Genomic DNA, 26,852 nt, shown 5'->3' with positions numbered 1-26,852 from the left:
ATAGGTGTCATACAAACAATTGACCTAATTGTTATCAGCCTTTAAGCTAATTTTCTTGCAATTAAATCAAGTTATAGCACTAGGGGCTAAGAGTTCTTAACTACAGAGCCAGAATCTTATGGAGGAGAGATTAGAATCCATAGATCAGAAATATGTAGGTTTTAATGAAATGTTGTTTGGCCGTGGATGCTGAGATAACAGAGGTAGTTGGTTAGAAATGGCTTCAAAGAGGATGCAGCATCTCAGTCAGGTCTCACAAGATAATCTGGCCTCTCGGGGGATAGAGGATGATAGTTTCTGCTGACATTTGCCAACAGTTCTACCTGTGCTTTCTCCCATCTGATGGGAGACAGAAATAAAATGGCATACCATAGACATGGCAAAACAACGCACACAGATTTTATATTCTTTTCTATCTTTCTTATTTTTTCTTTGAGAACAGGAATAACATTGAGTGCTTTACTAAGGACATCTATACAGGGAATGGCTTAGACAGTAGACAACACAACTCATTTAGAACTTGTCACAGCACAATGAAATCTGTGTGTGCTAAGGATCTACAGAAGGGATCTGTGGGAAAGACAGACTCAACGGCAGAGCTCATGATTATACCACAGTGACTGAAGTGTTCTACAGCAGAATGCCAGCATCTAGACCTGAGCAAGGATGCTCTAAGCAACCTCCCATACCTAATGAATGACTCTTAGGTACTGAATGAGTGGCAATTTAAGCATGTGCAGTAAAGATTCTTAATTCCTCTGGGCTGCAAACCAAAATGTCTAGCTAACACTATTGAGACAAACCATCAGTGTATAGGTTATTTCAGGTCTACCTACCTACTTGATTGTTTTGCTCAGTAGGTCTAAACTTTGCTCTGAAGCAGAGTTTTAGGGTTATCTTAGCCTCCTTATTGAGCAAAGTGATTTTATCCGGAGTGAATGAAGCTTCTAGAGCCACCTCAGCAATGCTTTGTGACCTGAAAGACAAATGGAGACAGATGCACATTATTGCCCAGTATACATATACATATGCATCCACATATGCATGTAGGACCTGGGGTTAATATTGTTGAACTTTTCTCTCCATTGTCTTAGAATTTGAGAGCAGTATTTCCTATTTGAAAGCAAAAGATGGCAGCGGGGTGAATGGATTTTTGGTTGGTAATTGTATAGCCCACAGAATGACTCTGTCTATTTATCTATCTATCTATCTATCTATCTATCTATCTATCTATCTATCTATCTATCTATCTATCTATCTCCATTTACCCATGATTATAACACTTGAACCTACACAGAAGTCTGAAACCTCTTTGCAGATCATATGTTAAGTTATGACCCATCTATATCTTCCCAACTAGAGTCAGTCCCAACTAGTGTTACTCTCAGTCTTTGAAATGGCAGGAGAGAGAAGGGAGGAAGATGGAGGTGACAGAGCTGATGAACATTGCCCTTGCCTGTGACTTGCTATCTCCATGGTTGGCATCACCAGTCCATGATGGTGTGAACTAGCATGATGGTAGAATAGGGCTGAGGTGTCCATCACAGGGTACTAGAGTTTTCTACTCTGGCTGTGGCCCTTTGGGTACCTAAGCCACAGTCTTATTCGCTCCTTCAATGTTGGTGTAAAAAATACTAATTCCATTTTATTAATGAAAATATCTGAGACATGGGTACTTGGAGGCTTACCATTTCACTGGTACTTGCCAGTGAAGAAATGTAACCTACAGGCTGAATCCCTTTATTGCTAGAGTTTGAAGTTCACTACAGTGACCCTGTGTAACCTTTCACTATCTGTAAGACAGCAAGCAATCATTACTAATTTCACCATTTTGAAAAGCACCGCAATTAGATCCAAACAGCATGTCTCTTTATTTTCAGGCATCTCTGGGAAGACAATTTTAAAAGTTACTATACATTTGTGATTTCTCTTAATAACCAACCATGGCCTAAGAAATGTAACACAGCTTCAGGTTTACAACCTAAAATCTTTCAGTGAATTTTAGGCCAATTATTTGAGAGACTGAACATCATTTGATTTGCATGTTTTGTAAATTTATTAGACATGATTCTCAGAGTTATCCAGAAAGAGCAGTTCAGCACTTTGTAGGAATGCGACCACAGAATATTAGCTTAGTGGGAGTAGTCGTCTCAGCACATTCATTCGGTACCACGTGTGTTGACTTTTCTGAAGAATGGATTCTACCCTTTAAAACAGCAGCTTGGTCAAGCTACTGACTAAACTATATCATAGCACAGTAAATGTAGAGGTGGGACACCTACCAAGGCCTATATGGCTCTGTCTACTGTCAGTTCTGGTTTTTTTTTTTTAACATTATTTTAAATGAAGCCAAATAGCTAGGTAATATTCCAAGTATGCCAATCTTGAATTATTTTAACTATTTTCTAGTATTTTCTAGTTTCTCAGTCTTAAAGCTATCCTTGGTTTCCTTCATAACAGTTTCACTTGTCAAAAAACTCATTTTACTCCTGAAAAGCACAGTTCAGAAATAATAATATATATGTATATAGTAATAATAATATATATAATAATAATATATATGTATAGAGTAACATCAAACTCAGGAATCATAAAACATCAATGGACTGTGTTTCTGCTCCCAGTATTCTCAATTGTTAAAGCATATATTTTCAACAGAGAAAGATGAATGCATGGGTATTCCGGACTGAATAATCGATTTATTTTTAATTCTAGTATCTCACTAGATCATATGCCTAAGTACTTATTATTTGTGTGTATGTATCTTTCTGCTTGTGTGTGTGTGTGTGTGTGTGTGTGTGTGTAGGTACACATATGCATGTATGTGCATCTGGATGTCAGTGGTCAACCACGAGTGTTATTCCTCAGGTACCCTGTTGCTTGAGGCATGGTCTATCCTGCTCTGGAACTGAATATTTAGTCAAGGCTAGCTGGCTAGTGAGCTACAGATATTTTCTCTGCCTCACCATATCTAGGACTATATGCCCGTGCCACTATGCCCCGTTTTTGTTTGTTTATTTAAATGGTCTCACTATACAGCTATGGCTGACCTGGAGCATTCTATGTAAATCAGGCTGGCCTCCAACTCACAGAGACACCTCTATCAGCCTCCAAGGTCTTTGATAAAGGTATGAGCTACTTCACATGGATATGTCTGACTTTTTAACATGGGCCCTGGGGATTGAACTCAAGTCCTCATGCTTGCACAGTCCTCCAAACCACTGAGCTATCTTTTTAAGACCTTCATATACCTGGTTTTTAAAACATTAAACCATATTACCTATGAATCCTTTCTTGTTCCTTCATCTTTGATGCCTAGGGAGGTAAGTGAAGAGGTCAGCTAAGTCAAAATAATGGTTCTTGTTCATGACTTAGGATTTTAATGTATGCCTTTTAAGTACAAAGGAGGTTTTGCTTTGTGTTTTATGATTGTGTTCTCATAAGGTTTCCTGACTGGAAGCTGAAATGAAGCTATGTATAAGAAGATAACATTCAGAAATATGCAGGATATTGTTTAGGGGGCTTTTTCTGCACACTGAATCTTTTCACATAAGGAGAAGAAAAACTCGACTCTCATGACAAGGATCTCTCCATGTGTATATTTGTATATGTGTGTGTTTCAAATATACATGCTTATCAACACCTATCTCTATCACTGTCTATATATGTGAAAACCATAAATATCCCTTTATTTATGCAAACCATGATAAATACATTTCCTACAGACTTATATAAAACATTGGGCATGATACATATTACACGATAAAGCAAGCCATTTTAATTAAGTCGTTTTAAGTCTTGCACTTACTGACTCACCAGAGTTGAACCACTTGCCCCAAAGCTCCAATGGACACATCAGTGATAGAATCCCCATTTAAATCTCCATAGCCATCCAGGGACCTTCCAAAGAACTGGAGATGGCTCCGAAAGGCACTATCGGATCCCAGGATTTTCTAAAAGAACAGAGTTAATGTGGAGTTGTGGTACGCACAGCTGAATCACAGAACAATGGCCTTTATCTTGCCCCTTACATTCTCTGTCATCATTTTTTCAGGTTGTCTGATCCAGAAAATTCCATCCTTTCCTTCTACTACATTTTATCTGATCTCTGTATTATTATTTTTATTTTTACAATGGTTCCTTCATCAAGAAAATAGCAGGGATCTTTAGTTCACAATCACCAAGCAGCACAAAATGGAGAGAAGTGTACAGGCAGGGAACAGCTGAGACAAGCTCAGGTCTTGATTTCTGTCATAGCTAGCTCTCCTCAGAATGAACACAAAATTGCCTATCAGTAAGAGATCCTCCATTATTCTTCAGCCATCTGAGATCCTTCATCTTTGAAATTTAACTTTAGTCAAGTTTTATGTTCTTAGGTTTGATTCTTGACATTTGTTAATATCTATAATACTGCAATGTATTTCTTTTTTCATATGACCTCTATTAGAATATAAGGTCAACAAAAAGCAGAATTCGGTATGTCTTGTTCTGTATAGCATTCTCAGAGCTAGAATAGTGTTTGACACATAGTAAACTTCACTAGTGGTTTTTTTTTTTTTTGATGGAAAGAATGTGGATATAATGTAAGAGGCACGGATTAGATGATGCTGTCTAGCTCTAGCATTTATGTACACAATACATCATCTTGTGCATGGGTTACCTGGGAGTACTTGGTGCGAATGGTACCCTGGTGACCATTGTAAATGTACACAGCCCCAGAGTTCTCATTCTCTACAGGGGAACCAACAATCACATCATTAAAGCCATCCATGTTGATGTCTGAAAGGGCTGCAATTGCTGAACCAAACCGAGCATTTCCAGTGCCTTCTGGTCCTTCAAGGAACTGGTGCTGATTCAAGATGCCCTGGTGAAGAGGCGAGGAACCGTTACAGAAGATCTCTCAACATGCGTCATTCACATTCAAAGCAACTATGCGCAGACAAGATTTCAAAACGTGGACAGGGTTTTAATCTTAGTATTGATGATTCTCCATGTGTGATGAGAGTTATAAAGATTTTATTAATTAAAGTCATAAGATATCTGATCCTAAGCCAAGATTAAAGGAGGTAATAACTCCTTTTATTGTACAAAAAAAGCCTACATAAAGTGTCCAATTGTATCTCCACTTTCTCTCAGTATGAGGATTGTCATCTCTTTCCAAATCTTTGACGTAAAAGCTTTCTGGTGGGAGTCTCAAAACGTGGATGGAATTAGGGTAGATACAGAACTCAATGAAACTTGATAATCTAGACCTTACTTAAAAATTGCTGCACAGTGACACAATAATTATACTGTGGTAAGAGGTGGGGAAAAAGTCACTAGCATTTCATAACAGGAAACATTAAATGATTCCCTGCAAAGGAAAAGATATTTCCTTATAAAACACAGCTTTTCCTTCTGAGTTTGTGCTCAAGTATGAAAATATTTAATGGCTTTGTAAGAAAGCAAAGTGTCTCAACTAGGTCAGTGTTGATTCTAGTTTATAAGTAATTTTATGAAGATTAATTTTTTTACTGAATTAGATAAAGTATTAAGAGAGAATGTTATAGAAACTTTGTAATTTTATGAGGTCCCATTTGTCAATTCTTGATCTTAGAGTATAAGCTATTGGTGTTCTGTTCGGGAACTTTTCCCCTGTGCCCATGTCCTCAATGGTCTTCCCAAGTTTCTTTTCTATTAGTTTTAGTGTGTCTGGTTTTGTGTGGAGGTCCTTGATCCACTTGGAGTTGAGCTTAGTACGAGGAGATAAGAATGGATCAATTCACATTCTTCTGCATGCTGACCTCCAATTGAACCAGCACCATTTTTTGAAAAGGCTATCTTTTTTCCACGGGATGTTTTCCACTCCTTTGTTGAGGAAGACCAACTGACCATAGGTGTATGGGTTCATTTCTGGACAAATGGGACCTCATAACATTATAAAGTTTCTGTAAGGCAAAGGACACTGTCAAAAGAACAAAACGGCAACAAATTGGGAAAACATCTTCACCAACCCTACATCCGACAGAGGATTAATATCCAATATATACAAAGAACTCAAGAAGTTAGACCCCATAGAACCAAATAACCCTATTAAAAATTGGGATACAGAGCTAAACAAAGAATTTTCACCTGAAGAAATTTGGATAGCTGAGAAGCACCTTAAGAAATGTTCAACATCATTAGTCATTAGGGAAATGAAAATCAAAACAACCCTGAGATTTCACCTCACACCAGTCAAAATGGCTAAGGTTAAAAACTCAGGAGACAGCAGGTGCTGGTGAGGATGCGGAGAAAGAGGAACACTCCTCCACTGCTGGTGGGATTGTAAGATGGTACAACCACCCTGGAAATCAGTCTGGCGGTTCCTCAGAAAACTGGGCATGACTCTTCTGGAGGACCCTGCTATACCACACCTGGGCATATACCCAGAGGATTCCCCAGCATACAATAAGGACACATGTTCCACTATGTTCATAGCAGCCCTATTTATAATAGCCAGAAGCTGGAAAGAACCCAGATGTCCCTCAATGGAGGAATGGATACAGAAAATGTGGTATATTTACACAATAGAATACTATTTAGCAATTAAAAACAATGAATTCATGAATTTTTTAGGCAAATAGTTGGAACTAGAAAATATCATCCTAAATGAGGTAACCCAATCACAAAAGAATACACATGGAATGCAATCACTGATAAGTGGATATTAATTAGCCCAGAAGCTCTGAATACTCAAGACACAATTAGCATATCAAATGATTCCCATGAAGAAGGAAGGAGAGGGGCCTGCTCCTGGAAAGGCTTGATCCAGCATTGTAGGGGAGTACCAGGACAGAGAAATGGCAGGGAGTGATTGGGGAATGGGTGGAGAGAAGAGGGCTTATGGGACATATGGGGAGGGGGGAATGGGGAAAGGGGAAAGCATTTGGAATGCAAACAAAGAATATAGAAAATAAATTAGAGAGAGAGAGAGAGAGAGAGAGAGAGAGAGAGAGAGAGAGAGAATGTTACTATGACTGGAGGGTTGGCTCTGTGGTTCAAAGTACTTTTTGCTCTTGCAGTGGGCCTGGGTCCATGGGTCCATTTCTAAGCACCCACACAATATCTCACAACCACTACTACTACCTCTAGTTCTAGAGACCCAGCACCCTCTTCTGATCTCCTTGGTAACACCAAATACACATTTACAAATGTGGTAAAGATAATCATGCAGGCAAAACAGTCATACACATAAGGAAATAAAACAATCAAAACAAATTTTAAACAGCTGTTTTCATCTCCCATTAATGATCTTTCAGATTTTTTATTTTATTTTTTTTTCTTTCAGAATATTTTGCAAACAAGAAACACAAAAGAAACTAGAGATAAAAAAAGCTCTCAAGAAGGGACTACATCCTATCTTTTATGTGTTTATACATTGTTCATACAATTATTTTAACTGCTTGTTTTAGAAGGTCAATTTTTACATTAATATATATAGTAAGCCCCAAGCATATAAAATATCCTATCAGCTAAATAGAACTTTCCGTGCATTGACTTCTCTCTCCCCTATACCTGTCTGATTTTTCATGTCAACCACTAACTTCCATTTGCCTTTCCTCCTGTTTTCACTGAGCTCCAGATTCTCAAGGAAATGAACGTAGAGTTTTGTCTACATATTGGAAAAACCATGTCTTGTCTTTTTGAGTGACCTCAGCTTTATGGCAAGGATCTGACATTCCATGAGTTGGACGTGCACTTAAATGTGACACTAACAACTGGAATTTTCTGACAAACTAATGTAGAAAGCACGCTAGGTCATCTGGGGGTTGCGGGAGTTGCTGGGATGATGGTTTTCATTGTGAAATAAGGAGGTCGGAATGCCCAGTGACTATTATCACTTCAGATCCTGTGAAATGATATGCTTAGGAAACAATATTTGTATGTACATGCATGCCACACATTATTTGCTTATACTGGCTTTATTTGCATAGGAACATATATCCAAAGACCTCTCATGGAAAATGGGATATATTATATATTAAACTCCATGCTTTTCAATACATTTTAAAATTATAATGTTTTGAATTTGATTAAACATATGCCATACTATGCATAAAAATTAGCTATTATTCAAGAATAATAAGCATCTTTCAAACTTCAGACTAACTCATTTATCAGTACTAGAGTCAACTTATTTATCAGCACTTAGAGTACTAAGCTGTTTCCTTAATGTTTATTTTTACCTTTGTGATTGTAAACAGGTAGACTTTTCCCTCTTCTTTCTTGAGGTCATTCATGTATGTGGGAGCACCTACCAGGAGCACGTCTGTAATGGTGTCTTTATCCACATCAACTGTACACAGCACACTGCCAAAATAGGAGCCAATCTAGAAGAGCAAAGAAAATTAATCTTAGGAGTTATATAGTCACATACGTATTCTAGCCCACACAACTCTAGGTATTTCTGATGCCACTGAGCCAGAGCTTACTAGAGGAACCCTGAATAGCTATGTGAGCTGTGATTTGGAGAAAGATGAGATATCAGGCCAGCCGAGGTCAGAGAGCAGCCGTGTTACCATGGAAAACAAAACAAAACAAAACAAAATGTTGTAACAGACACTGTCAGTGGGTAGGCAGCAGGTGGAGGGCTCAGGGAGAGATGTATTTGAAGAGCATCTTAAAGACAATAGGAGGTTTCTAGGTGGAGAGAAACGTGGATGACTAATGCCAGAGTCAGGGTTCAGCCCAGGTGATGCTGCTGCATGGAAAAGATAAGAGAACTCGGTAGAGATGAAGTCAGTTAGAAGGGCGGAGGCTCAGAAGGCCATCCCGCCCAGCAATGTTCAGTGAGTGTTGGCGAACATCTATTAAGGATCTAAAAATTAGTACGTGGTTTCTTCTATAACATTGTCATTGTTTTCTCCCAAAAGAGACACCCCATTCTTTATATTACTAAAAAGAAGGCAAACGTATGACATGAATGTTAGTTTGTGGTCTCCTTACTCCTAGAAAATCAATGGCAATAGCAGAATCAGACTTAGTCTCAGTGAACCTTCTGCCGTTAGGGTTTTTAACACAGACATGAGTAAATTGAGATGACTTCCTCAAACCTGAAGGAGCCACTTGGTAAACACCAGTTTCTACCTCACCTGCTCCAGGTATTCATCAAATTAATTTCACTTGCTTAGTAATGATATTTACCTGGTCCCCTCTGTGAGACTGAAGCACGGTCACATTGCCATGTTCGTTAACACTGTACAGCACTATCTGGCCGGTATAATTTGCCCGAGGAGCACCAGCAACAAAATGGACACCATTTTCAGTAGACATCGTAGCCAAAGAGTAACCTAGGAGAGAAGTAGTTCTAGATTGAGCATCACTGTCTCAGTCAGAGAGAACTTTCAAAGGTAGCAGAGATGCTCAGAAGTCTTGACGCGAGATGTGATGAGTACTCATGCTCCTGAAATGAGTTTTCCTGCCTTTTCAATTATAGTTCTGGGTAGCGTAGACAGGACCTCGGCTTATAAAGCTGTCCCTTGGTCCTGGGTTATTCTCTTAGCTACTTACTTACAAGCCGTGCTAATTGTTCATTTTAGTGGTCCACTTGACATGATCTATTATTACCTGGGAAGAAAGTCTCAGTGAGGGGTTGTCTAGATTAGGTGTGTCCCTGGACAAATCCGTGAAGAATTAGGTTGATTGCGCTAATTGAATAATTGGGATGGGAAGCCCTTCCCACTGTGGGTGGCATCATTCCTTAGGCAGGGGATGCTGAACTGAATAAGAGTAGATGAAGTGAGCCAAGAGCAAACACACACTCATTAAATCACTTCTCTCAGCTCCTGACTGTGTATATAATGTGAATAGCTGGTTCAAGTTCCTGTGGCCTTGATTTTCCTCCAGTGACAGACTGTGACCTGAAATTGCAAGCCAAATGAACCCTTTCTCCTTTGAGTTGCCTTTGTCTCCATACCTTATTAAAGCAACAGGAAATAAAACAAAGGTACCGTCCTTTAACAAACGTTTAATGAGTGAACTAATGAAATTAAATGGTGTTGCTGTTTAATGGAAAGAATACAGGCCCTGGAGTTAAAGTTCTGGGTTTGCATTCTGGACTTGTCATTTGCTAGGTTGTTGAAGCTGATAAACTTTATTAAGGTCACAGACGCTGCAATGATTTTGGAAGGATTTGTGAAGATGGAATTTAAGTAATCCCAATAGGTACCAAACATCATTGGATGTTCATCATATGAATACCAACAATAACAAACACCCTAAGAGCTCCAAAAACAATAGATGGCTACTACTCAGTATATTACGCTTTAGGAACAACTTCTGTGTTGGAGACACAACCCTGTACCAGGGATATCTGCCTGAACAGACTTGTGTGTTTTAGAGACATTAGTGTTCAACATCCTAGATCACATGAGCTCAACAGGCATCTCCAAGAGATTTGTGTGTAAGGCTCAGCTTTCTTTACTTTTAGGCTGAGGCCTGACTGGTCAAGAGGTAACAACTGGATCACAAACACGTGAACAAGAGGACAGTTCATGGGTCTGAGGTGAACTGGGAGTTCAAAGAGGGAAAACAAAAACAAAAACAAACCCAAAAAGCAACCAACCAAACTTGTGTTTGTATGTGTGTGTGTGTGTGTGTGTGTGTGTTTTGAGCCAACAATTGCTGTGTCTCACCTAAAAATGAACTGTGATTTCTATCCTGTAGAACCTGGTCAAAGGCTTGTTTAGGAAAGATCAAGTGCTCGTGAGATGTTTCTTGGACAACAGTTCCACTCCAGTCAAAAGCTCCCACAGCACCTAGCATCAGAATATCCTGAAAGGATTGAAGAAATGAAGATTAAGACAAATCATCTTTAAGGCAAAGGGATTTGGGTGAGTCAAACATTGAAATAAATTAACAAAATCTAAGGAAATCTGCATAGTAAAGTAAATGTATATCTTGAATTTCAAGCTCACCCTGAGCAGTGGCATATGTTCTCAACCTGTGGGTCACGACTCCTTTCAGGGTCAAATGACTCTTTCAGAGGGGTCACTTAAGATTATTCTGCGTATCAGATATTTACATTACAACTTGTAACAGTAGCAAAGTTACCATTACAATTTTATTGTGGGCTATCATTATAACACAAGGAGCAGTATTAAAGGGTCTCAGCATTAGGAAGGTTGAGTGACACTTGAGCTACACTCTTTTGGAAGAACTTACTATAATTCATTATGCAGAAATCTTTGCAATGGGCCATGGTACAGGATGGATGTGTAGTCACCTTCAATTCAAAGGCAAGCTTTTGCAAGTGCTAAACCTTTCAGAGCTTATGGAAGAATCAGATGAGAGCTTCTCCTCCCACATATTTATAGGAAAGGCTTGTGGTGCGTGGCGAATATGAGAGACACTTAAGCAACAGAAAGTGCTGACCCCGGGGAGGGAGGGAGTGCAGCCCTTCTCTGGCATGTCTTGGGAGACCTTCTTCTCACCATAAGGCTGTATTTTCAACTTTCTTCCTCATGAATTTGTGGTGTATGTTGTATGCTTGAATGCAGGTAGGCTCTACACACACACAGAGGCCTGAGGAGGACATCAGGTGCTCTGCTCAGCCTCCCTCTGCTTCATTTCCTCGATGCAGGGGTGGGTGGGTGGGTGGTCGGTGGGGGTATCTCTCACTGAAGCTGAAGCAAAGATGGCGGCCAGAAAACTCCAGTGTTCTTCCTGTGGTTGCACTCCCCACAGTTGGAAGGTTACAGATACTCAGGCAACCATGTATCCCTTCCCGCACTGTGGGTGCTGGGATCAGTACTCAGGTTCTCTTGTAACAAGCTCTCTTAGCCACTGAGGTATTGCTTTCCCTTACAGTTTTTCGTTCTTTTTTTTTTTCCGGTTCCTATCAAACATTCTGTCACCTACATCCCTTTACCCTATGTGTTAAATACACATTTTCATAGCTGCAAAACTCACCTGTAGCTGTGACAGTCAGCATAGGGAATAGAAAGTCAGCCTAATTCAGGGATGGATAGGGAGGACCAGATTGCAAGATCTTCTGCATTGGCTCAAACTCAATCTAAATATCAAAGGCTGCAAATCCTTAGGCACACAGGCTTGGCCACAATGAAAGGTGTTATTGTTAAGTATTTTTTCCTTATATGTAAGGAAATAAGGATGTGATATGGGATTAAAATAACAAATAGGAAAAAATCCTGTTCTGAGGAGAAAGTTATAAAAACTTTGAGAATAATGTAATTATTGTAAGCACAGACTTTAAACTGAGGCCTGAGTGGCCTCCAGGGGATGCCCGTAACCTCATAGAACTGCGCAACAATATTTCCGTAATATTGTATTTTTATCTTTTTTTTTTTATGGGAAAGGCTTCTAACCTTTGTCAACATCTCTAAGGGTTGTTGAATTGATAAAGTTAGAATATTTTAGTCTAGACCAGTGGTTCTCAGCCTGTGGATCGAGACCCCTTTGGGGGTTGAATGACTCCTTCACAGGTGTCCCATATCAGGTAGCCCAAAGATAAGGTATTTGCATTACAGTTCATAAGAGTAGCAAAATCACACTTATAAGGTAGCAACAAAAATAAGCTGAGGACTAGGGAGTCACCACAAAACGGGGAACTGTTAGAGAATCACGGCATTAGGAAGAGTGTGAACCCCTGCTCTACGCACAGGCTGAACCCTTCTTGATCCTTATCTCTGCGTACCGCCTCCTCTGATTTCAAATTAATCTCTAAATATTTCACTGAATCTGGTCTCCTTTGGTCTTGCCTTCTCTCCTGTCCTGGGGAAGAGTTAGAATCCAGACCTAGAGGTTGTTCCTGAGAACACCGGATGGCATGATCCCCTGAGCCAGGAGGACTGGGGACCACAGGCACCCCTAGATTCCATGAGAACCTCATTTTCAACAATTTTCTGCCTCTGCAGTGAACAGTATGCTATGAAAATGTAGTCTGCAACTCTGTCAGGGATGAAAAGGTCTTGTTTCTCTGACAGATATTTCAGGTTATTAATTGATTGTCATGAAATTTTTATACTGCCTGGAATTAGTATAGTGTTTTACGATAAGGAATCCAATAAAATTTTTATTGTAAATGACATTTTTCTTTCCATAGGAAAAGAAAATTTTAATTTTTTTTAATCTTGGTGACTGGGCCCAGGAATCTGAATCATCACTCGGGGAATAGCTGCTTTTCCTTCTTTAGGCCTAAGCTGTTGAGTCTGTGTTCTAGCAAGTGACAGTACTGGCTTCAACTTATCTGGTATACACACATTTTGAGGAGCGTAATCTGCACTGAATCCAACTTGTGCCATTTCCATCTGGAAGTTGTCTCCCCCTTGAACAGTGCCTATAAAATACCATTTTCAAAAAATGATATTATTGTCAGCAATCAAAATTTCAAATATGGACACATGCACACACACATACACAAATGTGTGCACACACATACACAAACATTCTTATATAATGTAAAACTATAGCTTGGAGGATTCTTGGAAGAGGAAACCACAAAGCAAGTCACCAAAGTAGTGTTCAAAGTTGGTTTTGATCCCCGATAAACATTAATTAATTTAATGAAACATTTATGCTCTTCCTGATATCAAATTAGCCTCAGGAAAATGAGAGGATTAGTTAAGGTGGAAATTGAGATTAGAACATTTTATTTACATTCATCATTACTATCCAAGAAACAATTTGGATTTTTCCTTTAAATATTGGTGCTGCTAATGCACAAATACTTCAGATGCATTGCAAGAGTATGCAATTATTTATCACCATAAACTGGACAGAGGGGAAACCTATGTTAGCCATTAGAAACCAGGACTCAAGGCTAAAGAGGCTGGAAAGTTGCTTTAATTGTACTGAAGGATCTGTCACTGTCTAACACCACAGAATTTTATTGGTAGGAATGTTATTTTGAGCATGGTCACAATGGTTTCAATAATGTTCATAAGAAGCAAGCCAAGTTCCTGCATAGACACCATAATACAATAACACACTGTACTACTGTGATATATACTGTACCTTAAGAGTATAACTCACACAGGCTGTATACAGACACTTTGGGGAAGAAATATTATTATGCTCCTTGAAAGTCTTCAACAACAGGAACTGTCCAAAATAATTTCAAGAAGTCCTTAAATTGCACTGCAACTATTCTTACTCATGGACTTCAAGCAAATTTTCTAGTACAGATGCCATAAGAGCTTCCAATTATTGCAGGAGGCTTTACCTTTTGGTGGTTATTTGAATAATGCAAAAACACTAGACTTGAGCAATTACATTTGTTGCAGGATAGAAATTTCTACGGCAACACCAGAAGATTGAGATTGGACAACAGCAGCAGATAACTATGCAAGCCCGTTGGGTCCAGCTTCTAAGACAGTGCCTGATGTGTAGGTGAGCAACTGAACAGCAGGTTTATTGGGAGAGTTACTTGGGCTAAGCACTGGAACCAGGACTGGGTCTTGTGCTACTTTTTTTCTTTTCTTTTTTTTTTTTTAGCCAACAGTGAAGTGTTCCAATTCTCCAGTCCTTGGATGACAGTTCTACCCAGAGGACATTCCAAGGCTATGGAAGTATATCACGAGAACTGCAATAAGGAAAACCTTTCCTCCAGTTGGACTACTGGATATCATCAGTGTATTTTCACCATTTACAATTATGCTAAATAAATTCGAGAATTTCTGTTATTATGTAATTTATAAAGAAAAATCAATGATTATGGTGGATGGTGCTAAATTTTTCTCTCAAAAACAGTAAAAACGTTATCATCGTATCAACCGTGTACGGTTAATCAATCATTAACAAAAGCTAACATGTAGATCTCCTGATTTTTTGGACCTCAGAGATTTCTGGAAAATTAAACAGTACTAATGTCTCATCTTTGGGGCAAAACATGAAAGTAGTTAGATTGCTATTTTTCTCCTGCTTGCTAATCCCTTACATTTCTCTTATAAGCTATGTATCATGTGCTTTGTCTACCTTTCTTGATGACATATCTGAGCTGGTTTTTCTGTATGGTCTATGAATTCATATCCACATGGCAAATATATTATACGAAAATTACAAATTCTCCAAAAACTAGCATTAGAAAGAAATTGCGCCTTTTTACCTTCAATGCTGAATATATGCTCCCCTAGAGTGCCAGCTTTCTCCAGAAGAGCCGCTTCATCCGCCACATTGAAAAAGTATCTCTCTGTTGGAGTACTAGCAATTGCTTTAATCTCTTTGATTAAGTTTTTAGTATCAAGAGCATTTCTGTTTAAATAACCAAGAACCTTGAAAAAAGAGAGAGCAGGGGCCAAAGGTTATTCTTATTCTTCATAAGTTTCCTTCTCGGTTTATTTCATCATAAACTTTCTTGCAAACATTTCTGCAGCCATTTATTTACTTGGTATGACTGAAAGTCAGCAGGAAGCAGAGAGACAGGACAAACTGCTGACCTGGAAAGTGCCAACCTATAGGGATGTGAACCTATCAACTGTCAGACAGATCCAAACAGAAGCCACTTACTGCTATGCCGAACCTCAGTATCTCATCATCATTGCATTGCTGGATGACAGTTTTCAGGTCTGACCCATCGTGGGATTCACCATCAGTCACAACTACCATGACTTTTGTAGCACCTGGGCGCCCGCCAGACTCCGGTAAATAAGCAAAATTTCTGTGATAGATACAATTACTCATCATTAACAGAAGCTAACATGTAGATCCCCTGCTTTGAAATAAAAATGAGAAATTAGCATCTTTAAGCAAATCAAACATGAACTATGTTTTATTTTTATGTCAGTTTCCGTTTGTGTCAATCCCAGTGGCCCATTTAAGAGCATTCCTCTATCTGTAGCTTCCTCAGAGAAATATAAACTATAATTCATGTGAATTTCATGGTATGTGTATGTTGTGTATGCATGAATGTGTGTGTGTGCGTGTGTGTGTGTCTGTCTATATATATATATGTGTGTTTGCAAGTCTATATATTCTGATTAGAATTTAGGTGAGTCCTAGTTCCTATTCATTATGGTGGTAGAATAAAAATCCAGGGCTTTAAAAAGGTAATAAAAGTCAGACAAGCCACACCTAAACAAACAGTGACTGTGCTCTATTTTGGAGCGCTTGCCAGGACCCCAGGTTTTTTCCTTGGGGATAGGCCCTAGCTACATTATCTGCCAAAGACAGGAGTCCTCCAAGGTTATCTTTACAATATTCTTTTCCTCAATCGGGATTACTGGACTGGAAATGGCTCTCCATTTAATGACAGGTGACTCATATTTATGGCCTTCAGTTTATGGCATGGTCCAGCCCCCAAAGACAGAAACAGGAAGCATGAAGCCAATCAGATCTTCTCTCATGGACAGTCTCTTTTAAGACATGTGAAGAAAATCTTACCAGTCAATGAAAGCTTCTACTTCAGTATACAGAGTAAATGAAAGGACAGATAAAACAGGGAATGGTGAGATAGACATGGCAAATGGGATGATGGCCAGATTTGTGTCTAAGAAGGAGTGGGATGAGGGAAGATAGTAATGAGAGTTTTGTTCACCCGATGACTGGGTGAACAGACTCCAGCATCATAAGCAGTGTGAGAAAGGGCTGGGGCTGGCTCAAGACATATTGGATGTGCTACATGACATGGTACTCATCCAACAGAGATGCTCAGCTTCTGTGGGAACTGACTGATGACTTTGGGGAGAGAGTTAAGAAATGGTATAAAGCAATGGGCAGCCCACACAGGGCTGGCACTCACAGCAAGGGTGGGGACATGATTCCTAACAGAGAGGACAGTGGAGGAGAGGAGAGAGGGCTTTGCTCAGTGAAGGCAAACCAGAAGATGGAGCCAGTGAAGGCCAGAAGAGGCCAGAGCTGTTGACTAAACCTTGGTGGGGATCTCAGAAGTTTATGATGTTCAATGAAGACTGAGTTCATAGAAGAGTGTATGTCTGTACTTATCAAATGTTCAGAGGAGCTCAGGACAGTGGGGCTCGAGGGAGAAGTGCTAGGATAACTGATGCAGAGACCATGTTCACCTAGTGGCAGAGCTACATACTCAAGAAAAAAGAGGCAAGAAGATGTAGACAACTTGTTTTAATGGTGTTTGAAGGAACAAAACTAGGAAATGGACAAGGCTGGGAGCAGGTATAAGGGTAGGCACATTTATTCTTATTTTTTTTTAAATGATAGGCTAACATTGAATAAAGTGTTTGCTAAAGTTTATTTGAAAAGGAGAAACTGAGGTAAGAAAGGGGTGGAAGTTATGTAGCTGTAAAAGTCACACTCCCGGTGAACTGCAGAGGACATAATAATCTCAACATTCACACAGGTCCTGCCAGAAGAGAGCTGGTCTCCAGGGAGTATTCTGACTCCCAGACCCAGAGGTGTGATCTCCACATTCTCTCTAGTAACTGCCCAGGGACTGCACATGTGCGCGCGCGCATGTGTGTGTGTGTTGGGGGGAGGGGGGATGTGGGGAGGGAGGGAGGGTAAGCTGGCCAGGAGCACACAAAGCACAGGAATAGTGAACCAGCTGGGACAGGATCCTTCTGGTCCCCAACTGCACTTGGGAGCTAAGGCTGTTCCTCAGCTCTCTGTGCACAGGTTCTGCCAGGAGAGTGCTGGTCTCCCAGAAGTGCTGACACGGTGTTACAGGCCCACAGGAGAGACAAGTTCCAGTCAGAGACAGCAAGGCCAACTAACACCAGAGATAACCAGATGGTAAAAGTCAAGCACAAGAACCTTACCAACAGAAACCAAGGCTACATTAAAAAAAAAACCCAATAATAATCTCAACATTCAGATTCTTAGGCCTATTATCCCATGAGCTTCATTAATATGTATAAAATACTATATTAGATTAATTTGTTTGATGTTAGTATGAACAGTGATAGTTTCATTTATAGTATTTTAATCTAAGATCTTTACAAAATTGTGCAATGAAAAACTCATATAAACCCATTCCATATGTCTGGCAGTCCCATGACTGTGGTGTGTAACTTTATTTCTTCTGGGCCCTACCAAGGTGAGCATCTCAGAGTTCAGGCTTGTCACCACCCTTGTCACTCTTCTTTCACCTTTTCCATTTTCTTTTCTTGCTTTTTGTCCTTCTACACTGTCAAAATTTCTACCTGATAGCATCAAAACTTACCTTGCAAATTGGATAGCATTGAAGGTGTTTGTGAGGTCCCCGCCATTTTGGCTTGTCCTAGATGTGGCCCAAACCATATCATTTTTGTTCTTGTAAGTGTTCAAGTTAAATATAACTCTTGCATTATTGGCATATTGAATTAATGCCACCTTTAAAAGAATAGAAGTTTATTACTATTATTAGGTTATAAACATCTCATATTTAACCAATATAGTAAGAATTCAAGGTAAGCTTACATGTAGACCAATAGCTTAAAAGAACTCATTTCAATTCTGTGCTTGAAAATTATTCTTCTTTCTGTGGAATGATCTCTGTTCAAGACCATGGGTGTGTAACAGGAGCATGGCTACCAAGCAAGACAACCTGTTACAATTTACACTTTTGGTTCAAAAGTAACTATAGATTCTTAAAGCCCTTCCTTAGTGTACTTAATGCATATGAATATTAAGCTCAGGCTTCTTTTTTAATTAGATATATTTTTTATTTACATTTCAAATGATTTCCCCTTTCCTGGATTCCCCCTCCCCGAAAGTCCCATAAGCCCTCTTCCCTCCCCCTTTTCCCCCATCCACACCTTTCCACTTCCCTGTTCTGGTATTCCCCTACACTGCTGCACTGTAAGCTCAGGTTTCTAACACAAATATTAAAGTAGATACAAATAAATAAGCTTTCTAATTATCAATGGGTAGTTCCTTGAAAACAGCTGTAGGAGATAGAGGGTAACATCTCATTAGTTGAAATTACTTTTGTAACAGAGTTGGAGCTGAATGGAAGAGAACCTCATGCACCCCTAAGCAATGTACTCTGTTTGATTGACAACTGTTAGAGTTCTGCTGTTGTGGGTTTGAGCATTGTTGGAGCAAGGGTGTTGGATGTACATATGGGGCAAGGAATTCCTGACCTTCAGAGGACACACCATCAGAAAGAAACTTACTCGAGAGAGCTAAAAGAAAGATAAACTTCTGAGCAAGGTGTCAGGGGGAGGAGCATAGTCTAATCCTTTAGATTAAAAAACTTACATATTTCTATCAACAAGCCTGTTCCTGAGCATTCAAAGTATTCTTCCAGCCCAGAGCACATGTGATCAGGGAATGGGGATGAGGGATAAGAGGCTCCCTGAGAGACACAAGAGTCTCTGAGGTAAGGATATCAGGGAGTGGAAGGACAGCTCTTGATTATTAAGTCCAGTCTGTAGCATTGCCTGGGAGGCGGTGTGACAGCTACTGGGAAGACAGTGCATCTTTCTTTAAGAAAAGATGGGCAACCAATTCAGAACTGACTGACAATGTGAGCCACATGCAACCCCCATGACACAGCAGAGGGGTCAGGAGAGGAGGGTTTAGAGATAAGGTATGGGCTCTAAAGCGAGCGACAACTCAGCTTCTAGACAAGGAGACAATGGAGTGTGGAAGGAAGATGACTCTGAGAAAAGTCATGAAACCTGGAGACTGTTAAGTCAGCTGTGACAGGTATGATAACAGATTCATAAGCAGAGAAGAATCAGACAAACATGAAAGTGTCCTTCTTAAGGTACCTAAATCAAGAAGATATAATAGCATCCAATTAGAGACTTCTGAAAACATAGGAAATGGTTTTTAGAAAAATACTTGCTCCTATGTTAAAATACAAAGCAAATTAGTCTAGATTATAAACAAAAGGCTATAAACTAATGTTAGAATTATATTTACTGGATAAATTAAATTCACACAATTCACATAATTCTTTTACTAGAAAGGTGCAAACAAGAGTTCACTATTGGTCAAAATGGATAGGAAGCAAAATGTGTCTAATTTAAAAATTTATTAATTTTTCCTTTATGTGTATATGTGTATGTAAGATTATGTGCACCATGTATGCACAGGTGTCTGCAGAGGACAAAGAACCATGGCTCTTCTGGAACTGGAACTGTGGGCTGGGAACTAAACCTGGGTCCTCTGTAAGAGCAGGATGTGTTCTTAACCACCGAGCCATCTCTCTATTCCTTTAAAATGTATTATTAATTATCTCATGAGTTAAAAAAAAACAGCTTTTGAAAGAAGCTTGAATTCTATACACTATTTTTGATGCCTCTGTCAAAAATAAAACTATAAAATTAACAACATTGAACAAAGCCATATAGGTAGAATACTAACCTTAGAAATACATATTTCAATTAATCTTCCAGTTTTCCATTAAATGCATTTAATATGAATATTTTGAAAAATGAAAATTTAAAAGTTCATATCTAACATTATTTTCTCCAAAAGCAAGCTGTGAGCTTATTTATTTATTTGTTTGTTTGGTTTTGTTTGTTTGTTTTTTATGTCCTTACCTGTGTCTTTTTAGGTCCTATATCCAGGCCTTGTACAAACTTTACCAAAAAATTCTTTACTGCCTCCCAGGGATAAATACTGTTTGATTCATCACATACAACTACAACATCTACGAGGGAAGGGCAAGCTGCACAGGAAGAAATGAAAAAACACATTTCCCCAAAGATAAGTCAAACGTCACAATCACATAAACTTCAGACTCACAGAGGGATTGGGTGGGACTTCCCCTTTGACTGTAACCCCTCCCCCTTTGGCTGTAGTCCCTCCCCCTTTGACTGTAACCCCTTCCCCTTTGAGTGTAATCTCTCCCCTTTGAGTGTAATTCCCCCCTTGACTGTAACCCCTCCCCCTTTGGCTGTAACCCCTCCCCCTTTGACTGTAACCCCTCCCCCTTTGGTTGTAACCCCTCCCCCTTGACTGTAATCCCTCCCCATTTGACTGAAACCCCTCCCCCTTTGACTGTAATCCCCCCCTTGACTGTACTCCCTCCTCTTTGACTGTACCCCGTCCCTCTTTGATTATAAGGCATTGCTCAGACCTCTTTGACATTCATGGCTTACCCTGAACTGCAGGTGAAAAGCTGGTCAAGGACTGAAAGTCTGTACTAACATCAGAACAAATCCCAGTTGCATAATACTGATTTCCACACTGATGTGCCCAGAGAGGTCCGCAGGTCTTCAAAGAAGGAGAAAATATACACACAGGAAATATAACTTCTACCTCTACTTTTATGGAATTAAGATATCATTTTTTCCCAAGATTCACCAAATATGTATATGTGTGTGTGTGTGTGTGTGTGTGTGTGTGAGAGAGAGAGAGAGAGAGAGAGAGAGAGAGTGCATTTGACCTATATACATTTTTGTGTACTACTTTTGTGTCCAGTGCCCTTGGAGGCCTAAAGACAATGTTATGCGCTGGGAATTGGACCCAGGTGCTCTGGAAGGGCAGCCAATGATCTTCATTGATAAGACATCTCTCTAGTACCAGATTTGCCAACTGTTAAAACTATTGAGTCTAAAATGCATTTGAAACACTGGAAAGATGGTTCAGTGGTTAAGAGCACTGACTGTTTTTCCAGAGGACCCAAATTCAATTCCCATTCCCCACCCTGTAGTTCACAACCTTCTCCAACTCCAATTTTAGGACATCTGACACCTTCTTTTGGTTTCCATGGGCACTGGCATGCACCTGGTGCGCAGACATACATATTCATGTGGTTGAAATTAAAAAAAAAAACTCTCAAAATTCTTCTTAAAATGCTTTTGAAGGACCATCCTCTGCAAAGCTGAGAGGACAGGAGAGGGCAACACATGTGCTCCCACGTGATGGGACCATTGAGGGTAACTGTCAATGGACAGAGACCATGGGTCCCTCACCAATCTACTTCTAGAAAGTGAATGCAGAGCTGGGTTTTTGTCTCTTAGATCTGTGGGTCTCACGTGGCTCATTTATAAAGTGAAGGCGATCATGCCTTTTAAGCGTGTTGTAGTTATCAATGACAATGATCCATAGCCACACAATACTCAGCAGAAGAAGAGCAAGTGCTGTGCTCGCACAGCATCACGCTTATTTGAGCATCAAGCTTCCTCTTGTCCCCTCCTTCTTAACAGGAACCCAGACTCCAACAGCCTCTAAGGACAAACTGGATCCCTCAAGCATGCCTGAGCCATGTATAGACAGCATGGCGAACAAAGAACAAACTTGTCGCATTCACAGGTGGGCCACTGTGTTCCTACTCACCCAGTATTTTAAACCCTTGTCCCCCTGAGATTATAGGGACAAATTTTGGGTAAAAACCTATGCTTGTAAAGCACATTAACACACGAAGTAACACAACATTAACATACGAAGTGACACAACATTAACACACGAAGTAACACAACATTAACATACAAAGTGACACAAGTGAGGTTGTGAACTGCTGCCTTCTAGCCTTGCTATCAGCTATATCTTCACTTTGAGCTTCAAGGTTCCTTATTTCCACTTTCTATTTATTAATCTAGCAAAGGTGGCTGGTATTTATTTCCTTGCTCAAAGCATACCTATTCTAACTCTTAACACCTCCAGAAAGGCAACACCAATTCTCTCCTCTGCAGCCCTTTAAATGTGAGATCTGTTGGTTCAACCCTGACTCAAACACGTAGGAGACATTAGGCTCTCTAATACTAAATTTTCTAGATAAAGCAGTGATCCATGCATAGAGCATTGAACTTAGGGGCAGACAGGTTATTAAAACTGAATAGAGATGTGTGGTCTTAGAGGAAGTCATTGGAAAAGCAAAAGGAATTTGTTTGACCCATTTTTACTGTTAGTGGCTTAATCCTAGCAGCTGTGCTCATATTTCCTCCCATAAAACTGGAATGTTTTGCCAATCAGGAAAGAGTCATTGTTGCTTCTGGCTAGTTCACGTGCGCTCACGCACACACACATACTCTCTCTCTCTCTCTCTCTCTCTCTCTCTCTCTCTCTCTCTCTCACACACACACACACACACACACACACATACACACACATACACACTCTCTCTCTCACACACACACACACACACTCTCTCTCAACACTTGCTCTCTCTCACACACACACACACACACTCTCTCTCACACACACACACTCTCTCTCTCTCTCACACACACATACACACACACGCACATGCACACGCGCACGCGCACACACACACGCGCACACGCACAATCATTGATGCCTATATCTGCACCCTCAGTTCTTTTGTCACCACAGAAAATAGCTCATCGAGTGTGCGAGAATCGAGGTTCTTTTTCATAAGCAATGGAAAAGAACATTAAGAAGCTGAAGTTACAATATGCCACTTGCTCATGCCAAAACATTCTTGCTTTAAGCCCAAAACTTAAGAAGGTTCAGAAATATGTGATGATCGCCAGTCTTTTCCACATAATTCTTAAGAGAAGCTCAAGAGTCTGACCTTTTGAATGTTTAAGGAAAGTTGGGTCTCTCCTCCTCCTCCTAGTTCCCTTACAGTGACTACTAATTCTCTTGCAGATTTTTTAAAAATATAGAATCAAAGATTAAAAAATTTAATGTATAACTATAATCCATAATTCTCAAGATAGTCTTCTGAACCATGAAATTGCAAAAATAAACAAAAATCAAGAAATCAACCCTATTATAAAGATTTCAGAATGTAACAGCACAGATACACCTTTCCATGGTCACTTATGCCCTGATATGACAGATATGACCACCAGTATTTAATTTACTTAGTGGTAAGAAAATGTAAATATCTGTTAATTCTAAATGGGAATGATAATGGATACATTTTTTAAAATCCAGTTTTAAAAAAGCAAGATTTTAGGTTAGCTTGTCAATAGCACAGACAAACTTGGCTTTTGAAGACAATGTTTTCTGCAGAGCTGTCAAATCTTCCTAATACTGTGACCCTTTAATACAGTTCTTCCCAACCATAAAACTATTTTTGATGCTAAAACTGTAATTTTGCTAGTTATGAATTACAGTGTAAAATATCTGATATGCAGGATATCTGATATGTGACCCCTGTGAAAGGGCTGGTCAACCTTTAAAGGGCCTGCAACCCTCAGTCTGAGAACCTTTGAACTAGATTATTCTTATATGAGCTGAAGGAAATTTCAAACATGATTTAGTTTTTCACTCATATTCTAACTTGGGGAGGGGGTTGGAATGTGATTTTTTTCACTGTTTATATAGTCAAATATTTTCAACAATTTGCTATCTTAAATCTAAGCTCAGAAATTCTTTAGAAATTTTCCTTTCAACACATTAGGAAATAAGTGAGCGGACCCGCAAATATATAATACAAGAGTCAGTTTCTCACTTTACGTTGGATCAGATTAGCCAGAGCTTGGCTTTGAGCTCTGCCTGCAGAACAGAAGGTCCTTGCGCATGCTCCTTGAGGAAGTGGAAACACGCAGTGAGAATTTGATCGTTTCCACAGCTACTCGGCACACTTTCCAAGGGCTAAAGACTTCTTACCCCTCCCATTTCATTCAAAATATTACATTGTTTTGGCTAATACTCAAGAAGGCTCTATGCAAACACTGTTGTTTTTCCTTAGATGTCCAAATAGCACAGTTGGTCCAAAGGCAAACTTCAGTGATTAAATTTCCCGATTGTATTTGATAAGGGGGATGGCAGGAAGACACTGACCACAAATTCTCTCCAGAGAAGTGAGGATCTGAGAGGATAACACTCACTAGAAAGCCGCCGGTCCCCGGATTCCTGGTGAGGGTCAAACCCAGGCTCATGTTGGTCTTTATCTCGGTAACATTTGAGATGCTTGCTGAATCTTTTGGAGAGAAAGAGATGTTTTAAAGTGTCAACTGTTTACCATTTACTGAAGGCTATAAGAAAGCATCCCGGCAGACTCACGGTTTCCCCTAAGTTGGAGTATAGCATACCATATCCCAGAACAAGCATTATATAACGCAGAGTGGGGATGTGGCGCTGTCAGCCACTCACAGCTCACTCTGGTGTGTGAGGTTGACTGGCAACCGCACTGCCAGGGCATTTAAATATGGATTTTTAAAAGAACAATGTTCTGATCAAATAAAACCCACATGAGTACACAAGTGTTTTTGTTTGCCACTTTTGTTCATTTTTATTTTTTTAATCAAGATTTTTTTAAAAAAATATTCTTTTTTTTTTACTTTTTATTAGATATATTCTTTATCTACATTTCAAATGTTGTCCCCTTTCCTGACCTCCCCCCCCCCCAAAATCCCATAACCCATCTCCCCTCACACTGTTCCCCTCTCCCACTTCCCTGTCCTGGTATTCCCCTACACTGTGGCATCGAGCCTTTCCAGGACCAGGGGCTTCTCCTCCCTTTGATGTCTAACAAGGCCATCCTGTGCTACATATGCATCTGGAGCCATGGGTAACTCCATGTGTACTCTTTGGTTGATGGTTTAGTCCCTGGGAGATCTGGGGTACTGGGTCATATCGTTGTTCCTCCTATGTTGCTGCAAAACCTTTCAGATCATTAGGTCCTTTCTCTAGCTCCTTCACTGGGGACCCTGTGCTCAGTTCAATGGCTGGCTGAGAGTGTCCCCCTCTGTATCTGTCATTCACTAAAAGAGCCTCCAAGGTGACAGCTATGTCCAGCTCCGCTCAGCAAGTACTTGGTGGGCATCCACAATAGTGTCTGGGTTTTGTAACTGTATATGGGATGGATCACTAGGTGGGGCAGTCTCTGGAGGGTCTTTCCCTCAGACTCTGCTCCACACTTTGTCTCTGTATCTCCTCCTGTGGGTATTTTGTTCCCCCTTCTAAGAGGGACCAGAGTATCCATACTTTGTTCTTCCTTCTTCTTGAGCATCATTTGATATGTGAATTGTGTCTTGGGTATTCCAAGCTTCTGGGCTTATCAGTGAGTGCATATCAATTGTGTTCTTTTGTTATTGGGTTACCTCATTCAGGATGATAATGTTCTACTATGTTCATAGCAGCCATATTTATAATAGCAAGAAGCTAGAAAGAATCCAGATGTCCCTCAATGGAGGAATGGATACAGAAAATGTGGTATATTTACACAATGGAATACTACTCAGCTATTAAAAACAATGAATTCATGAAATTCTTAGGCAAATGGGTGGAACTGGAAAAAATACTCTTAATGATCACCATTTGATAGACTCTGGCTCAAAGCAATAGGAGAATTAAAAAAAATAGGTAAAATAATAAATCAATCCACACTTCCAAACTAAGACACCAACTACTAACTGACTATCTCCTCCTTGGTAATGCAATTAACTCTTGTTCTCGAGTCTCAGGCAAGCTGCCACCACCACTTTCATGAATCCTTAGCTGGGTTGCCTTCCTCACTTGAGTCTTTTTCTGAAGCCTTCAGTTGAACCATCATCCTGTCAGTTACCTTGGGAAGCTGCACACTGTGGTAAGGAGTCACACTCTCCATGAACTTCTCTCTTCAGTGCTGATGAGAACCCATCTCTCCCTGCTTACTTTGTGTCTTAGAGGAAACATTCTTTGAGGATTCGCTCTCCCAGGTACCAGTGAAGCTACTCTGGCTAGCTTACTGCAGCACTGTCATTGCCCAATACCCTCTTCCTTCTTGCCACCCCTTGTCACCCTGTCTTTTCCTGGAAAGAGTTCTTAATCTTGCTGTCCGGTAGAGCTGTCTTGCCACTTCCTGCATTACCTAACTTCTAGAAACGTAGTCTGGACCCTCCATTTCTCGTAACTTGTTTCTTTCTAAATTCTTTCTTATTCTTCTTTTTTACCCCCTCACACCCCAATGGACTTAAAACTATGTTAGTTACATATGGTTTGGGGGAGTAAAGAAAGAAAATAATGCAACACCTGTGTTTATGCTCTTATTTTTAGGTTAACATCTTGTTACTAAGGCAATGTGCCAGGACATGCGTTAACTTAAAATTAAATATGTGTATGTGTCTGCT

At 39.9% G+C, this 26,852-nt stretch overlaps 1 protein-coding gene across 1 annotated transcript in view; it reads right to left on the bottom strand.

The window, feature by feature from the left end:
* Itga2 (integrin subunit alpha 2) overlaps positions 1-26,852 on the bottom strand; it is a 101,267-nt gene that overhangs the window by 27,379 nt on the left and 47,036 nt on the right. Inside the window, exons 4-16 of the mRNA XM_052159794.1 lie at positions 24,630-24,721; positions 20,985-21,099; positions 20,424-20,551; positions 18,113-18,261; positions 15,487-15,637; positions 15,086-15,251; positions 13,242-13,318; positions 10,656-10,794; positions 9,166-9,311; positions 8,208-8,351; positions 4,661-4,864; positions 3,817-3,953; positions 837-976 (exon numbers count right to left, since the gene is read on the bottom strand). Coding sequence (XP_052015754.1) covers positions 837-976; positions 3,817-3,953; positions 4,661-4,864; positions 8,208-8,351; positions 9,166-9,311; positions 10,656-10,794; positions 13,242-13,318; positions 15,086-15,251; positions 15,487-15,637; positions 18,113-18,261; positions 20,424-20,551; positions 20,985-21,099; positions 24,630-24,721 — 1,788 coding nt within the window. The remainder of the gene's footprint in view (positions 1-836; positions 977-3,816; positions 3,954-4,660; positions 4,865-8,207; positions 8,352-9,165; positions 9,312-10,655; positions 10,795-13,241; positions 13,319-15,085; positions 15,252-15,486; positions 15,638-18,112; positions 18,262-20,423; positions 20,552-20,984; positions 21,100-24,629; positions 24,722-26,852) is intronic.

Source organism: Apodemus sylvaticus, chromosome 16, assembly GCF_947179515.1.
Source record: "Apodemus sylvaticus chromosome 16, mApoSyl1.1, whole genome shotgun sequence".
NCBI classification, from domain to species: domain Eukaryota; kingdom Metazoa; phylum Chordata; class Mammalia; order Rodentia; family Muridae; genus Apodemus; species Apodemus sylvaticus.
Note: the sequence above shows the minus strand (reverse complement) of the source record. Positions and strands in the feature narration are given on the sequence as shown.